Here is a 25,071-nt window from a genome sequence, read left to right on the forward strand (position 1 = left end):
TCATTTGGGGGAAGAGCACTCTAGGGCTCCCAAAATGTGAAGAGGGAAATTAAGGACGGTTGGCCAAATGAGTCAGCCCATTGCCACTGGGACAGCCATCCCCTCCCGGGAGGGCCCCTGTGCCTCTTTTCCAGGGCTTACTGGGAGAAGGTTTACCCTTGGGCTTTTCCTGTGGACCAGATGGGGTGTTGTATTCTAAGGGAGAGAAGGAGAATGAGGTTCACTGAGCAGCTACACGCCATCATGGGTCCTCTAATCTCATCCCCTCCTCTAACAGTCGTGGGATGTTGGGCCCATTTGACAGCTGAGGGAAATGAGGAGGACAGATGTCGACTAGTGACCTGCCCGAAACCAGACAAATGTACATGTCTATTTGACTTTAACAGCAGTGCACCTTCCTTCCTTTCTAGCCATTGTCCAGGGAGGACGGCCTTTCTGCATTCTCCCCCTCATTTCTTAAACCAAAGGCTCTGGGCTTCTGTTCATTCTCATTTCCTCACCCCCAGCCTCCTCTGTGAAACTTTACTTTTTCTGAAGTAGCAAGAGTACTGCTGGCTCGCGGGGGATCCATCCTGGCCGTGAGTCCTGTTACCCACTGGCTGGTCAGCGCTGTGGCTTTAGCCAGTATGCTAATGAGTCTAGGTTTCCCAGAAAGGGCTGACTGGGTCATTGCAAAGAGCCAGCTGCCCTGGCCAGGCTCCCCCATGCCAGGCAGCTCTGTGGGACTATTTAGGTGGCTGTGGGCCTGTGAGGAGGGGAGCAAAATGCTATGTCTCAATCCCAGGCAGGGGACTAGGCCCCCCTCTTCTTTCCTTCCCATTACCTCATTTTAAGGCCCCAGGCATCATTTGATTATTTGGTTGATCTGCTTCAAAAGAGATTCATTTTCTTTTTTTTTTCAATTTTTTTTAATGGTTTTTATTTATTTTTGAGAGACAGAGACAGTGTAAGCAGGGGAAGGGTCAGAGAGAGTGAGAGATACAGAATCGGAAGCAGGCTCCAGGCTCTGAGCTAGCTGTTAGCACAGAGCCCGACGCGGGGCTCGAACCCACGAACTGTGGGATCATGACCTGAGCCGAAGTCGGAGGCTTAACCGACTGAGCCACCCAGGCACCCCAAGAGATTCATTTTCTATCTACATAAATAAGGAATTCAACCTGGTATTAGGCAGATGAACTCCAAAGTTTCAGGATGCCATGTTGGTAAGAATGTGCCATTTAAAACAAAACAAAACAAAAACTTACCTTTTTCTTCCATCCCCTTGTTTCCCTGCCTTATTCCTATTGTTCAGAGGAGTGTTTCTTAGAAATGTTCTTTTTCTGTGAAAGCCTTTAAAGCTCTCCCTTCTGGAAACTTCTCAGTCCCAGCAGGCTGTGGAAAAGGGAGCTAGATGCAGAATGGACAGTACCCAGGAATACTTTGTCCCCAGGGTTTCGATGTGCATTCATCCTGTAGGAAGGCAGGATGAGGGAGGGGTCAGCTGGCAAGGCCCCGGGGGCTGTTTCTTTGCTGTGGTAGCTGAACCGGAGCAGAGGCAGCCCAGGAGCAGGGTGCCGTGATTCTAGCCCGCCTGAGTGACACTCCCAGGAGCCAGTTCCTGCCACGGAAACGCTTAGGAGACATGGGGTGACATTCAAGTCTTGCTGCCACCTTGCCTTGTGGCCCTGGACCAGTCATTTCACCTTAGGAGGGCTCGGTTTCCTCAGGTGTTTAAAGAAGGGGTTGGACCAGGTGGTCCAAGGCTCCCTCTGGTGCTGAGGGTCGGATGCTCTGAGGAGACGGGGTGACTCGTGATCTAGCTAGCTTGTCTGAGAAACTGCTCTGCATTTTAACTGCAGCTTTTTAGAAGCCAAGTTTTTAAGCCACGAGGGTCACTTCAGTGGTGGAAGTTTCAGGCACAGTTCCAGGGGTTTGTGGAAGGGAGATCTCAGTTTATACCTTACCCTGCCCCTCATCACTGGTCACGTGGTGGAAGCAGAGGCCTCCTCTGTCCTCTCTGCCCATGCATGCCTGTGAAATCCCTGGCCACCCAGATCCATCCACCTCCTCCCCTGCCTGGAGAGGCGAATGGAGAAAGCAGGGTTGGGGTGAGACCGGGCATCTTCTGTATGGCTCTGGGACACCTGTGGGGCACATGCTTGCTGAGAGGAATTGATGTCGCCCAGCTCTGGCCTTCCAGAGGTCAGGCTCTGTTGTCCCACAGGCTGGTCCATTTCACAGGAGGCTGTATTGGCCCTGAGTACCTCCCTGTTCTAGGCTGTTGGGTATGGAGAAAAAGCCTCAGAGTGGATCCAATAGAGGAGGAAACAGACACAGAAGAGTCATTGCCAAGATTTCAGTGCTCCCTGGGGGCCGTGCAGGCCTGAGGCTCTGGACTTCCACTCCAGTGCTCTCTTCTTTGGGCCTCCTCTTCTAGCTACCCCGCCTCTACCCAGGCGCTGTTCTTCCCCTTTTAGTTTTTGGGAGCTAATTAGCTTCTTTGCCTCTACGCTCTTCCAGTTGCTCACCTTTCACTCTGTGAGGGCAGGGTTTGGGGGTGGCCTTGACCTGATTTTGCCCTGGGGTAATTCTGGAATGCCTTTGATCCAGGGTCCTGGATTAGCTGTGGGAGCTGGGATGACAAGTTCCCCCAAATGCTCAGATTCCCCTCAAACTCTCCAGCCTGGAGTGTGGACAGGGGAGAGGGGTCGTGGAGAGGAAAGTAGGGCCTTAGCGCAGGAGGGCAGCCCTCTGGCTTGGGAAGCCACTGGATGGTCAGAAGGCCCAGTGCTCCCCGGAGGGTGGCCCACTGACCCCCTCCATCTCCTTGTGGCAGGAGAAGGTCCTTCTCCAGGTCTGTCTCCTGAGTGGTGTGGTGGTTGCCTGTATGGATGTTGGGATAAGATGTCTTGCCTGTGCCAACCCATTTGCTAGGACCTCTTGAGTAGATGACTTCCCTACTCAGAAAATGGGAACAGTGACACCTGGGTCACAGGCTGTTTCAAGCACTGAATGAGGACATGTGTTCAAAGTGTCTAGCACTCAGAAAGCACCTTGGTAAGTAGGAACTGTTATTAGTAATAATGCTAAACACTCTTTAGGGAGGATTCAGAGAATTGAGTTTCTACATCTTTTTAAGAATTCAGCCAGAATTCTGGCTGTGTCTCCTGAATAAGTCAGAACCCAAACCTTTCTTCTGGGTTCTTATTTTCATTCTCTTACCCATTCCTTCCAGCTTCCTTCTTTGTCTCGCGCCTCTTTCTTTGTCACTCCCACTCCCCCCCACCCCGTGTCCTTCCCCCCAGATTTACCAATTCTTCCTCTTCTCACTTTATCTCTCCTTTGTGTTCTCACGATTCTGGAACTTGTGAGGGTCGCTTTTCTTATTCATGATCCAAAATGCATCCCAGGAGTTCTGAAAGTTGGTGCCTTCTGCTTTTTTCTTGCTATGATTTCAGACTCCTAACTCCATGAAGATACTAGAGCCCCCCCCAACGGCAGGCTCCCCTCCTGGCTTCAGGGTCCCCACCGCCCCTTGAGATGGGGATTTACCATCTTGAATCTTTTTTACTTTTAGTCTTTGAGTTTCCAACTACCATGATGGGTGAATGTATGAATCTGGAACTCAGGGGACAGGTTCATGCTGGAGGGATCAGTTTGGGAGTGACAAATGTGTAGATGACATTTGGGGGAAGTGAGTATAACAAGATAAAAAGAAGAGTCTGGAATCAGAGAAGTGAGGATTCCCACAAAGGAGACTGAGAAGGGACAGTTGGGCTGGAGGGAGGAGGACAAGAAACTACAGAAAAGGGATGGAGGGTGAAGCCCTTTCAAGGAGTCGGGCTGAAAAGAGGAGCAGAAATTGGGTCATTGATGGAGGAGACACTCAATCAAGAAGGGTCGCTTTGAAAAATGGGAGCTCTTACAGTGTGTTTGTATGCCAGCAGAACTGTTGACTAGAGAGAGAAATTGATGTCAGGGAAAATAATAGCAGGAACAGAGTTCTCAGGGAATCGTGAGAGGTTTGGAATCTGGGTACAAGTAGGGGATTGGCTTTAGGTAGGAGCTGGGAGAATTTGTTTCCAGTATAGGAGGGCAACAAGCATAGGGGCCCAGGTGCAGAGGGCTGGGGGGACTTGCATGGAGAAAATGAAATAGTTTTATTCTGACCTCTAATGTGTTTTTTCAACTAAGTAAGGAGAGGGGGACAAGGTGATGTAAGCTATGGGGGAATTGGAGAAAATGGAGAGGGGTGGGGGAAGGGTTTGATCAGCAAAATATGAGGAACTGCCAAGATTTGTGGTCACCATTTCAATGGAGGCTGGTCAGCCCAGTGACTTTAGGGACAGGCACAGAGTAGGAGGAGGTTGGGCTTAACTGGAGTTGAGATGAGTAGGACAGAGAGATGGGTCAGCAGATAATATGCAGAAGTGTGATTTGAAGGATGGACGTGGAGCCTATGGATACTGGTACATGAGAAGTAATGCAGGAAGGCTAGTATGTGGTAAGGAGTCGTGGCTCGAGCTTCCAATGAGATTAGAGAATTACTGGTGGACTCACGAAGTCAGGGCCAACTCGGCTATGACTAACTGTCCCCTTTTGATTTGGGCTCAGGTATTTTCCTCTTAAAATAGTTAAATAGACACTAAAACAGAAAATGGTGGAAAGCAATACTTGTTCTGGGGCTAATTCATTCATCATTGAAAGAGTGCAATTTAATTAGGCTGCAAAGATATTCAATGGTTCATAAGAACACAGTGGAAATGATGTCTTAACTCTTTCCTGCCCCTGTCAGATCAGTCCCAGTAACATTGGGGTGGGCATTTGTGTTCGTTCTTATTGGTACAAAGGAAATATTCTAAGTGCTTTGTTGTCCAAAAAGGCCTTATCTTGGGGCGAGAGTGTATGTTGCCATTCTGAGGCCCCTGAGAGGAAGCAAGGGCCTCCTGTTTATGCACGGGACCCACGGGCCTTTGGCAAACAGAACTGCTATCAGAAAGATGTAGCTTATGTCTGGACACTGGCCAGTATGAATTGATGTCTTTTGCATCCAACAATCACAGGACTCTCTGAAACACTTAAGAGCATGTCGACAGTAGGCTGAGGTTGAGAGAAATATGGAATTTCTGGGAATGAGAATAGAGGCTGTTGGTTGGTGCCAAAACAAAGCAGAAGAGTGGCAAAACCTTGCTTTTTCCTTTTTTTTTTTTAAGTGTTTTCGAGTTTATCAAATCAGTAGCATACATTCTATCACTGTGATCCTCACAGTAGTAGGATGAGGTGGGCAGGAAACGTTCTGGAGTCTCATTTGACCAAGGCAGACACAGGATTAGAGTAGATGGTGGACTTGCCCATGGTCTCAAATACCTGCATCGTGGCATAGCTTGCTGATAGGCAGGAGCCTTGAGGAGAGTCTAGGAGACAGGGAGTCCCTACATCTGGCCCAAGGACCCCTGCCTTTGTCAGGATCTGTGTCACCCCTGGTGCTCCTAATGGACTCTAAAGTTCAGGATCACCAGAATGGCATTGCTGTGGAATGGAGAAATGGGAAGACCAGAGCCTGATATTTCCTCTCTGAGGCCTTTGTTCTCCAAAGGAAAAGGAGAGCCTCCCCCTTGAGGCGAGGAGAGTGAGAAAAGTGGCTACTTGGGAAGTACGGGGAAGAGAGAGAGAAAAGGGTCTGGTAGATTAGGTAGTATAGGGCAGTTTGTAGGAACTGGAACAAAGGGACCTGATTTGATTAGCCCATGTGGGCACTTGGCCACAAAGCAACATTAGTCTTGCCATATCTGTTCCAGCCTTGGGGCTCTGTCTCTGACTGTGACCTCAAGGGCCTTCTGTGAAAAGTCCTGGGCATGCTTCCTGATGACTCTTGAAGGTGGAATAATGTGGGTGCCAAGAGCATGCGCTGGCTGTGGTCTGGCAGTTGCCCCAGCCTTGTAGCGCTTTGGTTTCCTTGTCTGCATTGGTCTTTACAGAAGTAGGGGTGGCCTTGACGGATGAATGGAATTGCCTAGGGTAGGCGAAAGGTGGAAGTGGTATTTCATTGATTCTTTTATTCATATATGAATTAACAGTTTCTCTCATCCAATGAGAGTTGTTTTGGTGGAGAGGTGGGGAGGGAAGTCAGATTAGAGAGAATAAAGACTGAGTGACTATCCTAGAAAGGGAAGGAGTGGATTTAGGACAGTGCATCTCAAAATTCACTGTGCACATGAGTCACCCTCGGATCTTGTTAAAATGCAGATTTAGGTTCATAGGTCACGAGTGGGTGTTTCTAACAAGTTCCCAGGTGATGCTCAGGCTTCTGGTTCATGGACCATGCTTTATGTAGCTGTAGTGTAGGCCATCTGCTTGATAGGTTTGTCTGTGAATGGGAGCTGAAGGATAGGAGAGAGAGACCTTCCTGTGCAAAAGTGTAAAGTGCAAAAAGAGCAAGTTTTGGAGGAGGAGGGTGGCGTGGGGAGAGGGAGGAATTCAAGTGCTTTTCTGTGTGGCTGTTGCATAGGGTGTAGTGGTAGTGGGTCAGTGGTCATGCAAGAAGATGAATCTAAAAAAGGCAGTTGTGACCAGAGAGCAAAGAGGCTTGTAATGCTAAGGAGCTTACTTTCTGCTGCAGGCATGAGAGTCAGAGGAATTACTTAAGAAGCGGTGGGTTGATTCCTCATAACTGATGGAGTAGTTAAAAAAATATTAACCACTATGTTTAAAAATGTCTTTAGAAAGGATCTTTCAGATCATTTTCTGTGAAAACAGAAGTATGTGACTGTGGGAATACCATCTGTTAGTCCAACCACAAAACAAGGCCACTATTCAGTTAGCAGCCCTAGTTGTTTGGTTAGGATCTCTGACTAGCAGAAAGGGAAATAGGAGTTAAATATTTGACTGGTGAACTTCTTGAGGTTTGAATCCTAAATTCTCACAGGAGGCTTTTAACCTATTAAGCTTAACAGCTTCCAGCTCAAAGGTAGCAAGTATTTTCTTTCTATGTGGAGACTCAGATTGGTAACAGTTGCTTGGAGTGCTGGGTTCAGAAGGACCCAAAGGTCTCAGCCATGAGGATTGGAAGAGAATGTTGAATTGATTAGTGATGTCTGTCATGAGGATGGGATGGAAAACTGGCATATATGCCACATATTTAGCTGTCTCTGAAGGGAGGTTAGGTTTCTGATGATGTATTCCTAATTCTCTCACACCAATCCTTCAGGTGAACCAGGACCATTTCAGAGATATTCTCTTCATTTCCCATGGAATGGAGTGGACTGCCACTTACCCAGAAGGGCTTTGTGAATCTTCAGACAGTTGTGAGGCTCTTGTCTACATTTACAAACTACCAGGAAAGGCTTTTCTTCTGCAGTTCTCTAACATCGATGGGTATTATTGTACTGAATAAACTACTTGTCTTAGAGCATCATTTCTATTAAATCTGAAGACAGATGCTGGTAACTGAAAATAGCCATTGATTTGCTTTCTCTTGTACTATCTCAACTCCCTAATTTATCTGGAGGAAAAAATAAAGCCTATGTAAAATCAACTCCTCCAGCTTTCTAAGTAAACAGTAAGATCAATCTTATTCATGAATTTGTTGGCTAAATGTTTATTTGATTATAAGGAAAGGCAGATTAATCTTAGATGAGAATTTGGCTGGTATAAAATGATCTGGGAGCTGGACTGAGAGACCAAAGATGCAGGACAGGTGCTGAGCTGGTGGTGCTTTTGTGCTGGTGGTTGGAAGCAAAAGCTGTGTTAATACAAAGCTGGACCATGCTGGGTTTTGACGTAATCCCATGGAGCCCAAGGATATTTCTCTTTTGAGCAGTGTCTGTTCAGTATGATTTTTATTTCCTTCTTGTTGAGAGTGTTGAAGGACATCAGGGACCTCATAGCTTGGGTAGGAGGCTTCAGGGGAGGCTGGTTGTTACCATGATCATCCTCATTTTCATTTTTCCTGTCATCTTGATTTGGAAAGTGAATTAGTGTCTTGGGGACAGAGGAGGGTGGAGAGGGAAGAGGATTTGGGAGGAGTTGGTGAGCCTTTGTTGGGGCTTCAGAGTAGAGGATAAGGGTTATGGGTGTTGTGACTGCAATACAGTTGGGTGAATGCAAGAAGGGGGACCCTTTCTGTATGCTCTTTTGTTCCTCTCCTAAATAAAGTGAAAAAGGAGCACTCCTGTCCTTTCTTGACTTGACAGTGTAATGGAGGTGTCCGGGCCTGTGGTGAAATTGGCGCTGGTTGCTGGGTATCTTTTTGTGTTTCTCTCAGAGGCTCCACCAGGAGAGCTGATGATGGGCAGTCCACTCAGGGTAGCCCTAGGGAGGACATGGACAACTGGTTCCATGCAAGAATAACTGGTCAGCAGGACTGAGGGGGCTGATGAGGTGGGAAGAGGGGAATGGCCCCTTCCCTCTCTAGCCTTTGGCAGAGGAGCTGTAGCTTAGTGAGGTCAGGGACCTCTGTTGAGATTCTTAGGTGCTAAAGCCCAGCAATGCCACCATAGGCTGCTGATCTACCTCTGGTAGCCTCCGGGGTCCCTTTGAAAGACCTGGACTGGCTTACTCCTGGGTGATTCTTCCCCAGGGACTCCTGGGATTTGTCACTGTGAGATGATGAGGATTTGACACCTTGTCTCATGTGAGGAAGCCCAGATTTCTGAGGGAGTTTGCTCAAGGTATGGAACATTGAGGCCCAAAGAAGCCTTAGGGGACGGCTAGTCCACCTTTGGGTTGTACAAACTGATGAAACTGAGGCACAGAGAAATTCAGTGATGGACAAGACAGTGCCTTAGTGAATTTCTTGCGAGTAAAAGGGGGAAATGCTATTATATCTAACAACTTAAAGTAAGAAGCTGAAATGGAGTTGGACAGCTGCATGTGGGTCAGTTATCTTGGAACACCACGTAGTAAGAGACCATGGGGTGAAGTAAGGACCAGAGTGTGGGGACATGGATCCTAGCCCTGTCTCCACTGCTTGCTGGCTGCCAGAGCCATTCTGAATTGCTGTTTCCTTGCCTATAAATCAGAAATTTAGATCTGACCTGCCTACCTCACAGGATTGTTGTCCCCTCAATAATGAAATCAATAATTTCATCCAATGAAACCAGTGACTAGAAGGATGCTTACTTGAAAACACTAGGAGTAATGATCATTAAGGTATCCAAGCATTGCTTGCTTTAGGCCAAAATACTGGCTGTAAGTTGTTGCTCTGCTCATATCAGTTTGCTGAGCTTCTAGGAAATCCCTGGCTTGCTAGTATGGGGGAATTGTTCCAGGGAAGCTGAACAGAAAGGTTGTTGGAGGTGAGATAGACTCAGGAAAGTGGAAGGAGGGTGGAGCAAGGGGAGGAGGACACAGGGGAGGAGAGGCCAAGAACAGACGCAAAAGGCAGCAGCTTGGATGGTGGAGAAGGGCCCTCTGGCCCACACTATACCAATAGTTTGGGCTCAGGAAAGCTTTGGATATGCTCCTGTTGCATTGTGAGGCTTCACACCTGTTCATTTCTTTTTCTAGTCATCCCCACACCACCCTTTAAATTGTCTTAGTTCCCACTCTTAGCTCCTTTAAAGATGATTTATTTAAAAAGTAACAGCCCTCCATGGAGGAGAGGAAATTAGATAAAAATCCCAAAACCCACGTATGCCTTCATTATTCAGCCTAGCTCTGGTCCTCACTGTGGCTGGGATCCTGCTGCAGCAGGAGTCTTGTCAAATGCCTGGCTTTTCTAGAGCCTTCTCACCAGATCCCTTACTGTTCCTCTTTTACCAGTGTATTAGTTATCTATTGCTGTGTAACAAATTACTCCCAAACTCAGCAGCTTAGAGCAACAAACACTTATTATCTCATAGTTTCTGAGGGTCAGGGACCTGGGAATGAATTGGCTGTGTTCTCTCCTGAGGTGATAGTCAAGATGTTGGATTGGACTGCAGTCATCTCAACGCTTGACTAGGGCTGAAGGAGTCACTTCTAGACTTGTTCACGTGTTATTGACAGGCCTCCATTCATCTCAGATTGTTAGACTGAGGGTCTCAGTTCTCTGCTGGCTATTGGTCAGAGGCCACTCTCAGTTCTTTGCCATGTAGGCATTTCCATTGGGCACCTGGTAATGTAGCAGCTGACTTTCTCCAGAATGAGGGTAGGGAAGGAGGCAGGGAGGGAGGGTGGAGAAGAGGTAGGGACAGATCAAAAAGGAAACCTGAGTTGCTTTTTTATAATGTAGACTTCACAGTTACAATTGTTACTTCCTCTTTTACTGTTATTTGTTAAAACAAGTCATTAAGTCTAGCTCATATTCAATGATTGGGGAATAGCTTCCAACTCTTGAAAAGAGGAGGATCAAAGAATTTGTGGGCGTTTTATAAAAGCACCACAGTCACCAACATTGCTGCCTGGTGATCATTTCCATCCTCCCCTCTCCTCACCATTCAGTCTGCTGCTCTCCTGTCTGTGCCAGCAACTTCCCTCCTGGATCTGGGAATTCCTGGAGAATATGCAGATCCACCTGACCAGACTCTAGGCTGTGGGAGAAGCCTCCACCCAGATCTGCCCCTGACTTGCAGACAGAGCTCTGAAACTGGGTACTGAAGAGCTTCAATCCGAAGTCAGAGAGAAGAACTGGCTTGATGCACCCCCTGGGACAGGACAGAAACTGATCCTGGTAGGACCTATCTTTGGCCATGGAACCTTCATCAAAAAAATGATACCTGCTATCAATGAATGGAAACAGATAAAGAGTATTCCTGAGACTATTTCATATGGCATTTCTAAGCTTGAGAGTGAAGGACAAAGCTTATAAGGAGAAGCATGTTATAAGAGAATCTTCTTGTGAATTCTTCCCTCTACAACGCTGAAAGCATCCAGTCATCCGGAGAGGCATGAGGGCTCGCTACTCCCAGAGACCACTTTATCCAATGATCAATGGTTTGTTCAGGGTAACATGTTCTCTTTAGTTCTTATCTTCCTGCATCTCTCACTTGATGGTGTGGCCATCCTTTCCTTTTCCTTGGATGCCTTGAAGGACTCTCTCCAGACTTTCTTGGCCCTTTTGTAACCCCATAGTCTCTTTCTCACCGAGTTCTCTTGTCGATGCCCTGTGATGCCTTCAGTTCCAGTGGTTACCCTCCCCACTCTTCCCTCTGTGGTCTTTAACCAAGTATCTCACCAAGTACCAGGACTCCATCTACCAACCACACCTGATGATTTATAAATCTACATCTCCAGCCTGTGTTCTCTCCTGAATATAGACCCATATTTTCTCACTGATACTGGACATCTTTACCACATGTCTCATCTGCACAAGTGCCATGTGCCAAAATTGATTCTATATTACTCTTTGCAAATCCACCATACCCATCTCAGCTAAGAGTGTGGCCCACCCACTCGTCAGCCCAATCTAGGAATCTTGGTGACATCTTTGAATCCTTCCTCTTGCTCATACCTGTATCCTGGTAGGAATCATGTTCTGTTGACCAATTCTACCCCTCAAAGGTTTCCCACATTTACCCTTGCAGTTATAAAGCTGGTCCTGAAATAGTGCCCCCACTCTGGAACCTAAGCTCAACATTTGTAGAACTTTTGTCTGTGTAATTCATGGCTTAGCAGTGCCTGGCACATCATAAGTGCTCAGTAAAAATTTGTAGAATAAATGGGTATTATAACTGATCATCTTGCCCAGCTGTTTCTACTACATCTACCCTCTGCCCTACCACCAGAGTCATCTCTCCAAAGTATGCATGTAAGTAAATCAGGTCTTTGCTTAAAAATCTCTGAGGGTTCCTCAGTGCCTACAGAGTCAAATTCAGATCTTCATGCCTGCATAAGGGACTCCTGATAGTCTTTCTGCTTACCTTTTTGAATTATCTTCTGCCGCTTGCCTTTTCTCCTGCTTTCCTTGAGGTACTCTGTTTTGCTTAAGTGGACCATGCACCTTAAACTTCCTGATATTTCTTCTCTCTGTAATGCTCTTTTCTCTCTCTCCTTTTTCTTCCACTTAGAAAATAATTCTTCATCCTTCAAGGCCCAGATCAAATGCTACCTCCTCTCAGTGGCTTTCCCCAAGCCTCCCATTATTTATTGTTTCTCCATATACAAGAATTTTATTTATTCCCCTACTATAGCACTAGATATATTGTATTATAGTTATTTTAAAAATATGGCCTATAATAGTTATTTGTTACTGTATAACAAATTACTCCAAAACCTAACAGCTTAAATCATAAACATTTATTATCTCATAGTTTCTGTGGGCAGGAATCTACATGGTTTAGCTGAGCGCCTCTGAATCCAGGTATCCCATGAAGTGGCAATCAACCTATCATTTAGGGCCATGATCTCATCTGAAGGCTCTACAGGAGAGGATCTAATTCCAAGCTCACTTACATGGTTGTGGCAAGATTCATTTCCTCCCAGACTGTTGGACTGAGGCTTCCTTTATTTGTTGCCATGTAGACCTCTCTATAGAGCATCTCACAACACAATAGCTGGCTTTCCTTAGAGAGGTTTGTGAGAAAACATAAGAGAGCATGCCAAAGATGCAAGCCGTAGTCTTTTTATTACTCAATATTAGAAGGGACATCCCGTCACTTCTCATATTCCACTTGATAGAGGTGATTCAGTAAGTCTAGCTCACACTCAAGGGGAGAATTATACAAGCTTATAAATAGCAGGAGGGGTGGGGGGCTGGTGGTCATCTCATAGGCTGCCTATCATACCTCCTAAACTTGAGCTCCTTGAGACAGGATCCATGTCTCATTTGTTTTTGAAACTTTATCACTTAGTACAGTTCCTAGCAGTTAGTAGGTGCTCAGTGAATTTGGTCAAATTAAATGGAATTATTTTTCTGTAAGAACCTGATCACAAGCAATAAACTGCAACCAGAAGAACCCTTGAAAAAAGACTAAGAATGATTTAAAAAGTCAAATGGAAAACAGTGTCACAGGCAAAGTATCACTCCTCTGCTTCCAGCCACTTCCGTGATTGCTTCCCAGTTTCACATAGAAAAGGACAAAAAAACCAAGAAAGTATCTTTTTTTCTTTTGACTTGGTACAACTCTAAAATATTTTTGAAAGAAATAAATTAGAATACCATCTCAAAGATCTTCAGACAATTCAAGAACTTAGACCACCCACAAATCCATCATCTAATTCATGGAAGATTGACAGTCAGAGGATACAGGTAATCAAGCACTGATGAATCACTGCTCTTTTCCACCAGCTACCCATCAGTTACACCACAAAACTCTCAAGAAGGAAGCACAGGGATTACAGAGTCTCCAATACAAGCAATAGTGTTTTTCTTCAGGCTCATGTTTCCAAGGAAAACCCAGAGCCTTTAGCCAATGCCCATGGCTGGATACTCCTGATGTCCAGAGAGGCCCTAAATGCACAACAACTGTCAGGGATTCATAACTGATATTGATGTTGGGCTCTGGACAGTGATTCAGTCTGGCCTCCATGCACTCTTGTGGAGTAAGCATTACTGGCAGATGGTTGCCTGCAATCTACAAATCCAGCTAAACTTTTGAAAGTGAGTCAGCCTGAATCGCTTCATTCTAATGGTTACCCTTGTTTCTTCTTCCAATGAAGTCCTTTTAATTTTTTACTCTGTGGTCTCTCCCTGAGTATCTCACCAAGTGCCAAGGCTTCATCTACCACCCACACCAGATGATTTCTAAATCTACATCTCCAGCCTCTCTCCTAAATATGCGTTGGTGACCCTCTTCTTCCACTACCTGCCTGGCATACCTGTCCGCTGTCACATGGCCAGCTCAATCCAGATCCACTATTCCTCATGGATGAAAACTTTTCCAAGGCCTCTGTCTCCAGATTCATTGACAGTACATCTGAAAAGGCCCAACTTATTGCATGGGGGTAGGTGGTGTGGTTGATGGAAGTGCATTAGGTCTCTAGATTTCTTTTGCTTTCTGTCATGGTATTGAACTAGTATGGGCTAGCCCAGTGGAAAAGTTTACATGAATCTAGAAGTATTAACTGCTTATTTTAATTTCCTTCTTAGTTCTTTTTTTCCCTTTAGAGTTTTAGCTGGTAAACTTTAGAAGTCTTGTTTATCCCACCAACCAGATGGGCAATTTGGGATTAATGGTATCTCTAAAAACAGTGTTTTGTGAGTGGCATAGGCAGAGCCACAGCTTCTTGGATAGCAGGTTTTTATCACTTCATTTAATGTATTGGAAAACTAGTGCTCAGAGAGGCAAAGTGACTTGTCCAAGGGACTCAGATGCTGCAATAGATCTCAAATTATGGTACTTACTCCGTGAGGATAAGGTTTGCTTTTTCTCACTTGCTGCATACCCAACACCTAGAAGGGTGCCCACCACATTTGTTTATTCAACAAATACTATTGAGGGAATGAGTGAATGGATAAATTATTCTTGGTCCTCAGCTGCAGAGACTCATTAGGGATGCTGGGATCATTACCATGGCTCTTGACATCTTTCTAGTGCTGTGCCCTGGTCCTCACCTGGGCCAGTCAGGTAAATTATATAAGTACAGGTCAAGGCTGACTCATTCCATTTTTTCACTTTATAAGGATCAACCACATGCCTTCAGGTTTATAGATGAGATCTTATCTTGGGCCATTCTTCTTCTCCTCCTCCTCCTCCTCCTCCTCCTCCTCCTTCTTCTTCTTCTTCTTTTTTAGTTTATTTATTTTAAGAGAGAGAGAGAGACTGAGAGAGGGAGGGAGAGTGCGAGCGGGGGAGGGTCAGAGAGACAGGGAGAGAGCGAATCCTAAGCAGGCTCTGAGCTGTCAGCACAGAGCCCAATGCAGGGCATGAACTCATGAACCATGAGATCATGACCTGAGCCAAAATCAGGAGTCAGATGCTTAACCGACTAAGCCACCCGGGCACCCCTATCTTGAACCATTCTAGACCATGAAAGCTTGGAGGCAGGTGGGATTTCTAGGGCCCTTTGAGAATGATGCCACAAGCCCTTAGCTGTTTAGCCCATTAAGTATGCCTCTAATGCTTTTGCATAAATGTGCTTTATATAGTTCTTGATAATAATGACCAGTGCAACAATCTCTGTGGTTTGCCTCCCACATGGTATCTGGGTGCCCTAGAGTTTCACAGGGAGGATAAGCAGACCTCTATGACTAGCTGAACCTGCTGCACAGTGAAGTGTTGCCCAAGTAAAAGGCAGCTATGGCTCACACCATCATTTATTTTTAATGCATTTTTGTTTTTTGGTCTTTACCTTTCTACTCTCTTTCTCTTCTTTGTCTTCTTTGAAGTACATTAAAAACAATAAGGGATAAAGGGAGCCACATGGGTGCCTCCTGAATGCTACTGTGGTCATCGATTTGCAGATGCCTTAGCGTTAGAAGTAATGCTGGGACAGATGAGAGTTGAACCTGCAGCCCACTGCAGAAGGTTTACCAACCAGGCTTGGGAAATAAGCGATGTGAAGAAGCAGTGCTTCTTAATATGCTTGTCATAATATATGTGTGCAGAGGTTGAATTCTCAATTCCTCAGAACTGGTTCACTCCTTTACAGATGAAGTATAATGACTCAGAGCCTCATCCCCTCTACCTGACAAGCTGAGTCTCAGAGTGGGGGGGGAGGTGTAGAAAGGAGAGAGAGAGAGAAATAGAGGGAGGAAGGAAGAGACAGAGACAGAGAGAGACAGAGAGATGTGAGGGAGAGAGAATAAATGAGAAGGAATGGATCTGATTGAATGAGAGGCTTCCCAAAGTGAGCTAGTAATATTTTTTTCTTCTCAAATTACTCTTTAGCGTGGATGATTCCGATTTGACTGTACTTTGCGTAATTCAGCTAAAGCTTCTTACATATTTTTATAATATGTAAATATTAGAAACTTTATGTGTGTATGAATATAGGAAACTGTTGGAAATTTGAGCCAAATTATTTTTTAATGAATGCCCATGGAGACTTGATTTTGGTGCTATTTCAGACTGGAATTGATCCTACGTATTTTATATAATGTAATTTCTATAAACTAAGCATCAGACCAATGAGTGCAATTTGAGGTTTGCATTTACTTGCCTGGAAATCATGGACATTTAGGATTTTCTTTCCTGAGAAATTAGTTTTTAAGAGAGCAACACTGATAAAGAAGGAAAGAAAATATAATTAGGTGTTTATAATTTCACAATGAATAAATAATAGACTATGCAAGTTCCACAGTTATTTGTATCTGTTTTATTTATATTTTTAGCACATACCTAGCAATATAATGCTGTGGGTTTTTATTTTTTTCTAGAGCTGTCATTTAATCAGCAATGTGGTTTAGTCTAATCCAAATTCAATATTGATGATGATGAAGTAAAAAACTCTCTTAATAAGGATCATAATATAAGGGATACGTGTCATAGCACTTTGTCCAGTCCTGCTCAGGGTTTGTTGAAAATGAACTGTGTTTTCTCACTGTGCTGCATATCTGTAGAGTGGCATTGACTGGTTAATGACTTCTGGTAGCCTCTAAATCACAATCATAATGTGAGCTTAATCAACAAGGTCTATTTAGATATTTTTGTTCCTGAAAGGTTGGAAATAGCCATGTGTGTGGGCAGTTGTATATGAGCATGTGTAGGAAGAGATGTGAGTGTGAAACTGGTTTTTGCCTGGATATTTATCTGTGTGCCTTCTCACTCAAATATCACAAAATCCTGTTTGATGTCCCTGGAACATTCTCCGTAGCTAGTCCAGGGGTTCTGAGAAATCATGAGATGTGTTCTTCAAGTGGCGGGGGAGTAGTCATCGCTTTCAGATGCCGGCCCTCTCTTTTTTACTTTTTTTTTTTTTTTTTAACTGAGCTCAGTGTCATTCAACCAGCCTCATGGATGGTCTTCTTTCTGAGAAGCTTCTTAAATCCTGCTGGTTTCCCCTTTCTTCCTATCTTCTGCAATAGCACCCTGAAGCCAAATTCCTATTGTCTGAAAACACTGTTCTGAAGTTAGGTTTCTTGCACATGGTGACTGTGTTAAATTTTTTTCAACTTTTATGGAGAATTGAGGTCAATTTTAGAAGGAGTTAGAGCTGGATTAGGAATGCATCTTCATACCAAGTCACTATAGGACAAACTAAATAAGCAGGCAGAAGATTTACTGAACCCTCCCGATGGAAGAAATTTCATGGAACACTCAGGAAGGACTTGGTTTCTAATGATCTGGCTGGGATGAATCATGCACACTGCACCACTTTCTAAATTCATTTTGGTAATTGGAATCTTATAAATGTCCTGTTGATTCATCTCGCCCAGGGAGACCTGGGAAGGGCTGTTTTCCCTTCACTCCATAGGGCTATTTAAATAGCAATACAGGTATTCCTTGATTTAAGGAGGCTGGAGATAAGAAAAAAACACCTAAATTTACAAGCAAATGCCTTATCAAATGATAGTTAACTTTACCAAAGAATTAAAATGGGCATCTTTAAGTAACAAGTGCCTATAAGTAAAATTTTTTTTTTTACACCAATGTGTCTCTTTTGTCTACCCTTGAATCTACTATCTTACTTCCAAGAATTTTAGAAAGTAATTCTGGGCAAGACAAGTTCTAGGAGTCAAACTCAGAAATAGGTTACTAGCACTTCCCTTAGAAACGTTTTCCTTTGTCCAATAGTGTGCATTATTTCAGTCATTTCTATGGTAGATAAGAATTTGTATTCTTACAGTTTTACCTGGAAAATGGCTTTTCCAGTTATTAGAGACAGGCAACAGGAAATTAACCTGTTGTGACAACATGGAGGATTTAGTTTGAGACATAATATTTGCACCTGCTAATGGCCACTTGGGTGACTTAACTTCTTGTGCCTCACCTTCCCCAGCCAAGAAGTTGCATCCTTTACTTTCCTCTTGGACTTCCATTATGCCTTGAATTTTGAGCTGAAGTAGCTCTTCAGCTAGTGCTGAAGCTAATCTTACTTCTGCATTTTACTGGGGATGTTAGGAGTCCGAGGTAGGCTGTGCGAGCTTTATTCCCACCCTTTGGGTTTGAAGGTCTTTCCGGGAGGCTGATAACTTTCTCAAGACAGGAGCACAGAAAAATCCCATAGGATTTTTACAGAGACTTCCAACAGGAGTTTCCAGAACCCATCTGCTACTATTCATTGGTCCAAAGTTATTCCAGAAAATGTCTTCAGAGCTTGGCACAGTGGTCTAGGGGAACGTGAACATAGAAGTGGCTCTTAATAAATATTTGTGGAATGTTGTTGGCACAAAGCACACATACCACCCTCCATCCCTACCCACAGAGGCAGCTCTGCATGCACATTTGGCTACTGAATTCCATGCCATGCTCTGGAATGTGCTGACCTTCCTTCCTAGGGAAGATGACACTACTGGAGTGTTACTATTAGTAGGGCAGCTTTTGCTCTGATCTGTCAACACTCCCTCACTCCGGGTCTTTATTAAGCAATGAAAAACTCAAGAACCTGTGGCAGTCACCACAAGTGACCACCCTGTCTCCTTGAAATCTGTTCTTTTGGCTGCTCTGACCCCATGCTTGCGTAGTTTGTATTTATCTCCCTGGCCATCCTTCCCAGTCTCCTCTCTCAGTTCTTTCTTTTCATTGTTAAATAGTTGAGTTCCTCTAAGTGTAGTCTTCGACCTTTTTCTCTTCCCTCTGTTCTCTCCTCATCCTTTCTCGTTCCTTTGCCCTTCTCTTCGATAACTTCATTCATTCTCTTGGTTTTGATGACCACCCATTTAGCAACGGCTCCTAAATTTATATGTCTAGTCATCTTTCTCTCTTGAGTTATAAACCCATATATTTGACTCTCCACTTGACATTTCCACTGGCAGTCTCCCAAACTCTCCAAACTCAACATCTCCCAGAGCAAAGCCCTCTCTCCCCACTCTGCATCAAGCCCCTCTATGCTTCCTATATTCTTTCTCGTCTGAGTAATGCTACTCCATAACCCCAACCCAGGTTCTTAGTTCAGAACCTTGAGAATATTTCTTATCATCTCTTTCCCCCCACATTCCCAACATTCAAACAGTGGTCGAGCCCTATCAATTATTTCTTTAACATTCTGAAATTTCCACCTTAGCTTAACCATCCTTGTCTCTCTCTCCCGGTAGCTTCTAACTGGCTTCCTGGCAGCAGTTCTTATACCTCTTCTTTCCCCTGCCGCCCAACACATTCTTTTCTTAGACAGCAGCTTTTTCCTTCGTACCTTCCTTTTTGATGATTTAAATCTTTATTTGTTCTTTCCTTACTTAAAAATATTCTTTCAACTTTCTATTTTGCAATGGTGACAGCTTCATAGAAAGTTACAAAAATATATTACAGAGAGGTCACATGCACCCTTCACTCTATTTCTCCCAGTGGTGCCAGCTTACATAACTGTAGTACACTCTCAAAACCAGGCAACTGACATCGATGCAATTATTCATATTTTATTGGTTTTACATGCAGACATGCATGGGTATTCATGTGTGTATATGTATGGTTCTATGCAATCTTACCACATATGTAACCACCACCACCATCAAGGTACAGACTGCTTCATCACCCCAAAGATTTCTCATGCTAAAGAATGCTCCTTTACAATACAATGTGATCCAGTCACTGCCCTGCTTAAAATTCTTTAATGAGTTTAATGCCCCAAAGCCTTAAATAAGGGCGATAGGTACCTGTATAATCAAGCTCCAGGTACCACTCCAGCTGCCTCTTGCCCTCCCACCTCCAAACCAGCTAAGTCCTCTTCATTTGTCAGGTATCAGCTTAAAGATCTTTCTTGGATGATTTCCTTGACATCTCTGACTAGGTGAAGTTCTCCTGTGGTTTGTTTCATTATGATTTTTCTTCATGGAACCATCACACAATTGTAAGTAAATAGATATGCATGTAGCTTATTAATCTGAGTTCTCTCTGGCTGCATTAGAGGGGTTTGGGGTGCCATGCTCACCACTGTATCTTTTTTGTCTAATGCAATGACTAGCAAGTGCTCAGGGAATGCCGGTTAAGTTAGTGAACAATTATCACAAGCCATCTGGTTGTGGCTGGGATGTGGCCCAAGGCCACAGGACTGAGCAAAATCGACTTGTGTACATGGGTATCTGCTCCGTGGAGTTACCTTCAACCTTCCCAAGGGCGCCCTGTCTGAGAACCTGGACATCCACAGCCCACACCGCTCAGAACCTCAAGCTGGTGTTTTCTCTCATTCCTACCCCAGTATTCTTTCTGGGAGATTGGAATTGAGAACCCTGGCCAGTGTTCTTCTTAGATAGATCTTTGAGATGCTTTCAAGAATATCAGCTAGATATTCATCTGGGCGTATTTCTCACTGGGTCATTGCCATGGTGGCACTTTGAGAGGGTTATTATTTCAGAGCTGTGGGAGCTTCTAAGTTGGATGGCACCTGGTGAGTCCTTGAAAAGCTTTTAGATCTGCCCTCTCTCGATGCTTCTGTGTGTTCCTTGCTAAGTGTCCCCCATGCTTCCCACTGATGAATCATTTCCATCCCCACTCTTACTCTCTCAGAGAGGACTCTGTGAGGTTTGTATTGTGGACACTCATATCTGAAGGATCCTTATGTTGACTGAATAGACAGTATGTTCCCAAATGACTATAATGTAACCAGCCCTCTGAATATTTGGAAAGGAGGAAATGGGGACCTCCTGCTGGGATGTGGCTTGGCCAAGGGGTGGTGCTACTAGGTGGAGTCCTGACCATCTGTGGAGGGTACGAGGTTGGTGGGACTGGCTTTAACTGGTGTCCCCTTTCTTTAGTATCCTCTTTAGGAACACATGTTCCCTTATGAGCAAGCAATGCAATGCATTATATGGTGGGTCTGGTGGAGTTGGGAGCTCTGGAAAAGGGTGAACCCTCAGCAGTAGGCAAAGCTCCCAGTTCTTTTGTGACAGAGTCAGTCATGGGAATTGCCTTGGGTGCTGTGGGCAAATTCCTGCAAAACCTGGGAACATCACCCAAGTTTCTCTTCCCTGACAAATAGGACGCTGAGAGTCTTCACATTCTGTGGCTCATAGCTGCTGTCTCAGGGCTGGCATATCTCTTTTGGGTGCACAGTGGCTGCAAAGAGAGTCCAGCCCTTCATGCCAAGCCTTGGGTAATGGGCCACTGGCATTGTGTGCTCTAAGTCACAGCTTAATGTCCATCCTCTGTTAATGTCCATCCCTGATTCGCTAATGGTTCATTTAACATGATATTTGGGATGGAGAAGAGTAAAGACCAGTGGAAGTCCTGGTCATTGTGATGCTGTGCTACACATCATTGCCCTGCCTGCCAGGCCACTCTCCTCCATGGTTCCTGTCACTGTACAGGGCATGGGCTTCTACAAGTCTCCTGGGCCTGGGCATGGATTCTTTAGATAGCAGTGCAGTGTTTTCTTACAGTGCCCCTGAACTATGCCCTGGAAAAGCTCACACACTCCCTCTGACCTCCTCCCTGTGCCTGGAGGCAGTGTGAACATGAACAACTATGCAGGTTGAAAGACCCAGCTGCAGACAGCTCTTATGTGTTACTCCTGTCACAGTTGATGCTATGGTTTGGGTCAAAATGCTGGTGACTTTCATGATGCTGCCTTGTGCAGTGCACTCCACAATTTCCCTTCTCTTCCTCTCAGATCACCACTTTCTGTCCTCATCGACTCGTTATACCTTTGGGGGGGACATGACTCTTAGGGCAAGAGGATGTGGATAGCATCTATCCCTGGTAAAAGGGCTGAATGCCAGTATCTCTCTTGGGTCTCAATCTGATGTAACTGCAGGTAGTTGTGAGGGGTGTGGGTAGAGCTCCAGTTTTTGCCCAGCCTGTGCTACCTGCCCTTCCTTTAAGTTGGGCATAAATGTGTTTTTGGTTAAAGTGGTGTTGAGGGGTGACAGGTCAGATCCTCTGGCCCTTATGCTGCCACTTTTGCTTCTTGCAGGTCACCCAACCTGCCTGCAGTTCACCCTGAACATGACCGAGGCCGTCAAGACCTACAAGTGGCAGTGCATAGAGTGCAAATCCTGCATCCTGTGTGGGACCTCAGAGAATGACGTGAGTTTGGGACTTCCTTTGCAGGAAGGAGAAATCCAAGGGTCTGGGAATCCTTAGAGGGGTGGAAAAGAAGGAAGAACTCTTGTCACTGGGCTCCTGGGGAAAATGTCAGAACCCCTCCCTGCCCAACAGGAAATGTGGGTACTGTGGAGGGAGGTGCAGGAGGTGACAGCCAGAGCCTACCTCACTGGCCACTTGCCTCGAGGGTTCAGTGACAGACAGCGGTGCCCACTGCATATGATTGGAATGTGCCTGCCCATTTACACCATATTCCAGAGTACGTGATCTCATTGGGTCTAAATATTAACTCTGATAAATGCAGAATTTAAAAAAACGTACTTTTTGTGATTGGCAATTTCAAACTTATACAAAGGTGCAGAAAATAAGGAAATTGATAGAGCCTACCACCAGCTTCAACTATGATCAATCAACATTGTCCAATCTTGTCTTATAAATACTCACACATCCTCCCACATCATCCTGGTTATACTATCACTTTACCTGTAAATATTTCATGTTTCTCAAAAAGATAAGGACTCACTTTCTAACAAAAATGACAAAAATGCTAACTAAAAAAGAATAATTCCTCAATATAATCAAACACCCAGTTAACACTCCTATTGTCCGCAATTGTCTTAAATGTTGCCTTGCCTTAAGTTGTCTTAAATGTTTTTTATTGTAGCTCATTTATCTGAATTGGGATCCAGATAAGGCTCATATATTGCAGTTAGTTGATATGTTTAGTAGAGTTTCCCAGGACTGTATTTTTATTGACTGCATCCCTGTAGTGGTTGATATTTCTCTGTCTCTTATATCTCTAGTATATTGGTGCTTAGAACTAGAATCCTGATCAAATTTAGTCTTGTGCTCTCTCACTTTCTTTCTGTCTCTAATATTAAAAATACACACATTATAATTTAGTATGTATGGGAATATATCACACACACATATCTCAAGGTTACTTCATAAATAGCATGTATTCTTTTATCAGGAAGTATGTAATGCCTGGTATTTCTCTGTTTTTGTGAAGGTAGCAGCTATTGATGATTTTCAACTAGATTGACTATTTTTTAAATGTTTATTTATTATTTTTGAGAGAGAGAGAGAGAGAGAGAGTGAGAGCAAGCAAGAACAAGTGGGCAAGGGCAGAGAGAGAGGGAGTAGGGAATCCTAAGCAGGCTGCACACTGTTAGTGTAGAGCTTGATGCAGGGCTTGAACCCATGGACTGTGAGGCCATGACCTGAGCCAAAACCAAGAGTCAGACGCCCAACTGCTGATCCTCCTAGATTGACTATTTCATTAGAGGTTGCAAAATAGTGATATTTTTATATTATAATTTCTTCTTTGTTTACTAGCTGGAGTAATTCTGCAAAGAAACTTTTCCAACCTCATATTTGGTTAGTCTCAGGTTTAGATTATGTAGAAAGGGTAGGATTAATGTTTGGTTCTTTCCTGTTTTCAAACTATCAGTTTTCAAAATCAGAAGGTAGTCTCAACTCCTATTTGTGATAAAAAAAAAACACTCAAGAAAATAGGAATTGTGGAATATTTTTAATATGATAAATGTTTTATACCTTAGAACTGAATCCATTATTTTATTTGATGCGGTAACACGGGGGAAAAAAACAATGCATTTCTACTAAGAAAAGAAACCAAGTAAGGATGCCACTATTTCCATGACTGTTTACCATTATTCTAGAGATATTAGCTAATGTAATTAGACAAGAGAAATCAACTACTGGTATAAGAATGGTAACAAAGTAGCAAAACTGTAATTAAAAAACTAGAATAGTATATTTGGAAAACCCTAGAGAATCAATGATAAAGTTACCTCAAACATTAAAGGTAGCAGGATATAAAATTATCATATAAAAATTAATAGCCTTCATATGCACAAATATCAGCCAGTTGGAGAATACAATAGTAGAATAATCCCAGTTAAAATAGCAACAAAAAAGAAATACTTAGAAATAAACTTAACAATAATGTGTAAACCCCACATAAAGGGAAAGAAAGGTTTTTATGAAAAAAGTTTGAAACGTTTTTGAAAAAAACACAGAAGTAGGCTTGGGCAGATGGAAAGACATTTTTCCAATCTTGGATAGAATGATTCAACATTCTTCCTGAGTTAACTTACACATTTAATTCAAACCCAATAAAAACACCAAACAAGCTCTTCTATAGAATTAGACAAATTGATACTGAAGTTTATATGGAAAAATAAACATGCAAGAATAGTCAAGAAAACACTGAAAACAATAAATTATGAGTGGAGACTAGCCCTACCAGTTATTAAAACATACTATAAAGCTCCTAATTAAAATAGTATAGACAAATAGACCAATGGAATAGAAAAGAAACCCATAGATTGACCCAGCTATCTATGGCTGTTTTAGTATTAGGATAAAGGTTGCCTCTAAAATTACATTTTCATGAATGGTGCTAACACATAGGGTAATCATTTGGGAAAAGACAAAATTAGGTCCATATCTCACATAATATATAAGAACGAGCAAACACCACCAACAAGCAAAACAAGTACTACAATGTAAAAATATTAAAAAAATCAAAAATCCTCTCACATGCATAAATGAAAGATTGCACACAAAGAACTCACATCTTTTCAAGCTTCAATAGTAAATATTCTGCTATGATGTATTAAATACTGCAGCTTTGCCCAAGCTAAGATGAAACCACATCATAAATCAATAAGCATTTTGCATTTTCTTTCATTATCTACTCAAAATCCTGCCTACTGCACCTCTAAACATTTCATTAAATCCAATTATACAGCAAACACTCCCAAAATACTTAGATTGTATTGCAGTTTCACTTAACAGTATATAAAATGCTGTGTTGTGACAGGTATCAATTCTCCATCTGACACTGAGTCAATTTTTCTTAAGCACTACTAACTGCTTGCTTTTCTTGAAGCTAGATCATTCTGAAAATTTCCTGTTAGACCTATGAGTGCAAACATAGGTATCTGTCCTTCTCTGCCTGACTTATTTCGCTTAGCATGACACTCTCAAGGTCCATCCACTTTCCTACAAATGGCCATATGTCATTCCCTCTCATTGCCATGTAGTACTCCATTGTGTATATATACCACAT

General features: G+C 43.7%; 1 protein-coding gene across 1 annotated transcript in view; it reads left to right on the forward strand.

The window, feature by feature from the left end:
* Positions 1-25,071, forward strand: part of DPF3 (double PHD fingers 3) — a 249,968-nt gene that overhangs the window by 216,256 nt on the left and 8,641 nt on the right. The window contains exon 9 of the mRNA XM_029951159.1: positions 21,844-21,956. Coding sequence (XP_029807019.1) covers positions 21,844-21,956 — 113 coding nt within the window. The remainder of the gene's footprint in view (positions 1-21,843; positions 21,957-25,071) is intronic.

Source organism: Suricata suricatta, chromosome 9 (genome assembly GCF_006229205.1).
Source record: "Suricata suricatta isolate VVHF042 chromosome 9, meerkat_22Aug2017_6uvM2_HiC, whole genome shotgun sequence".
Classification (NCBI taxonomy): Eukaryota; Metazoa; Chordata; class Mammalia; order Carnivora; family Herpestidae; genus Suricata; species Suricata suricatta.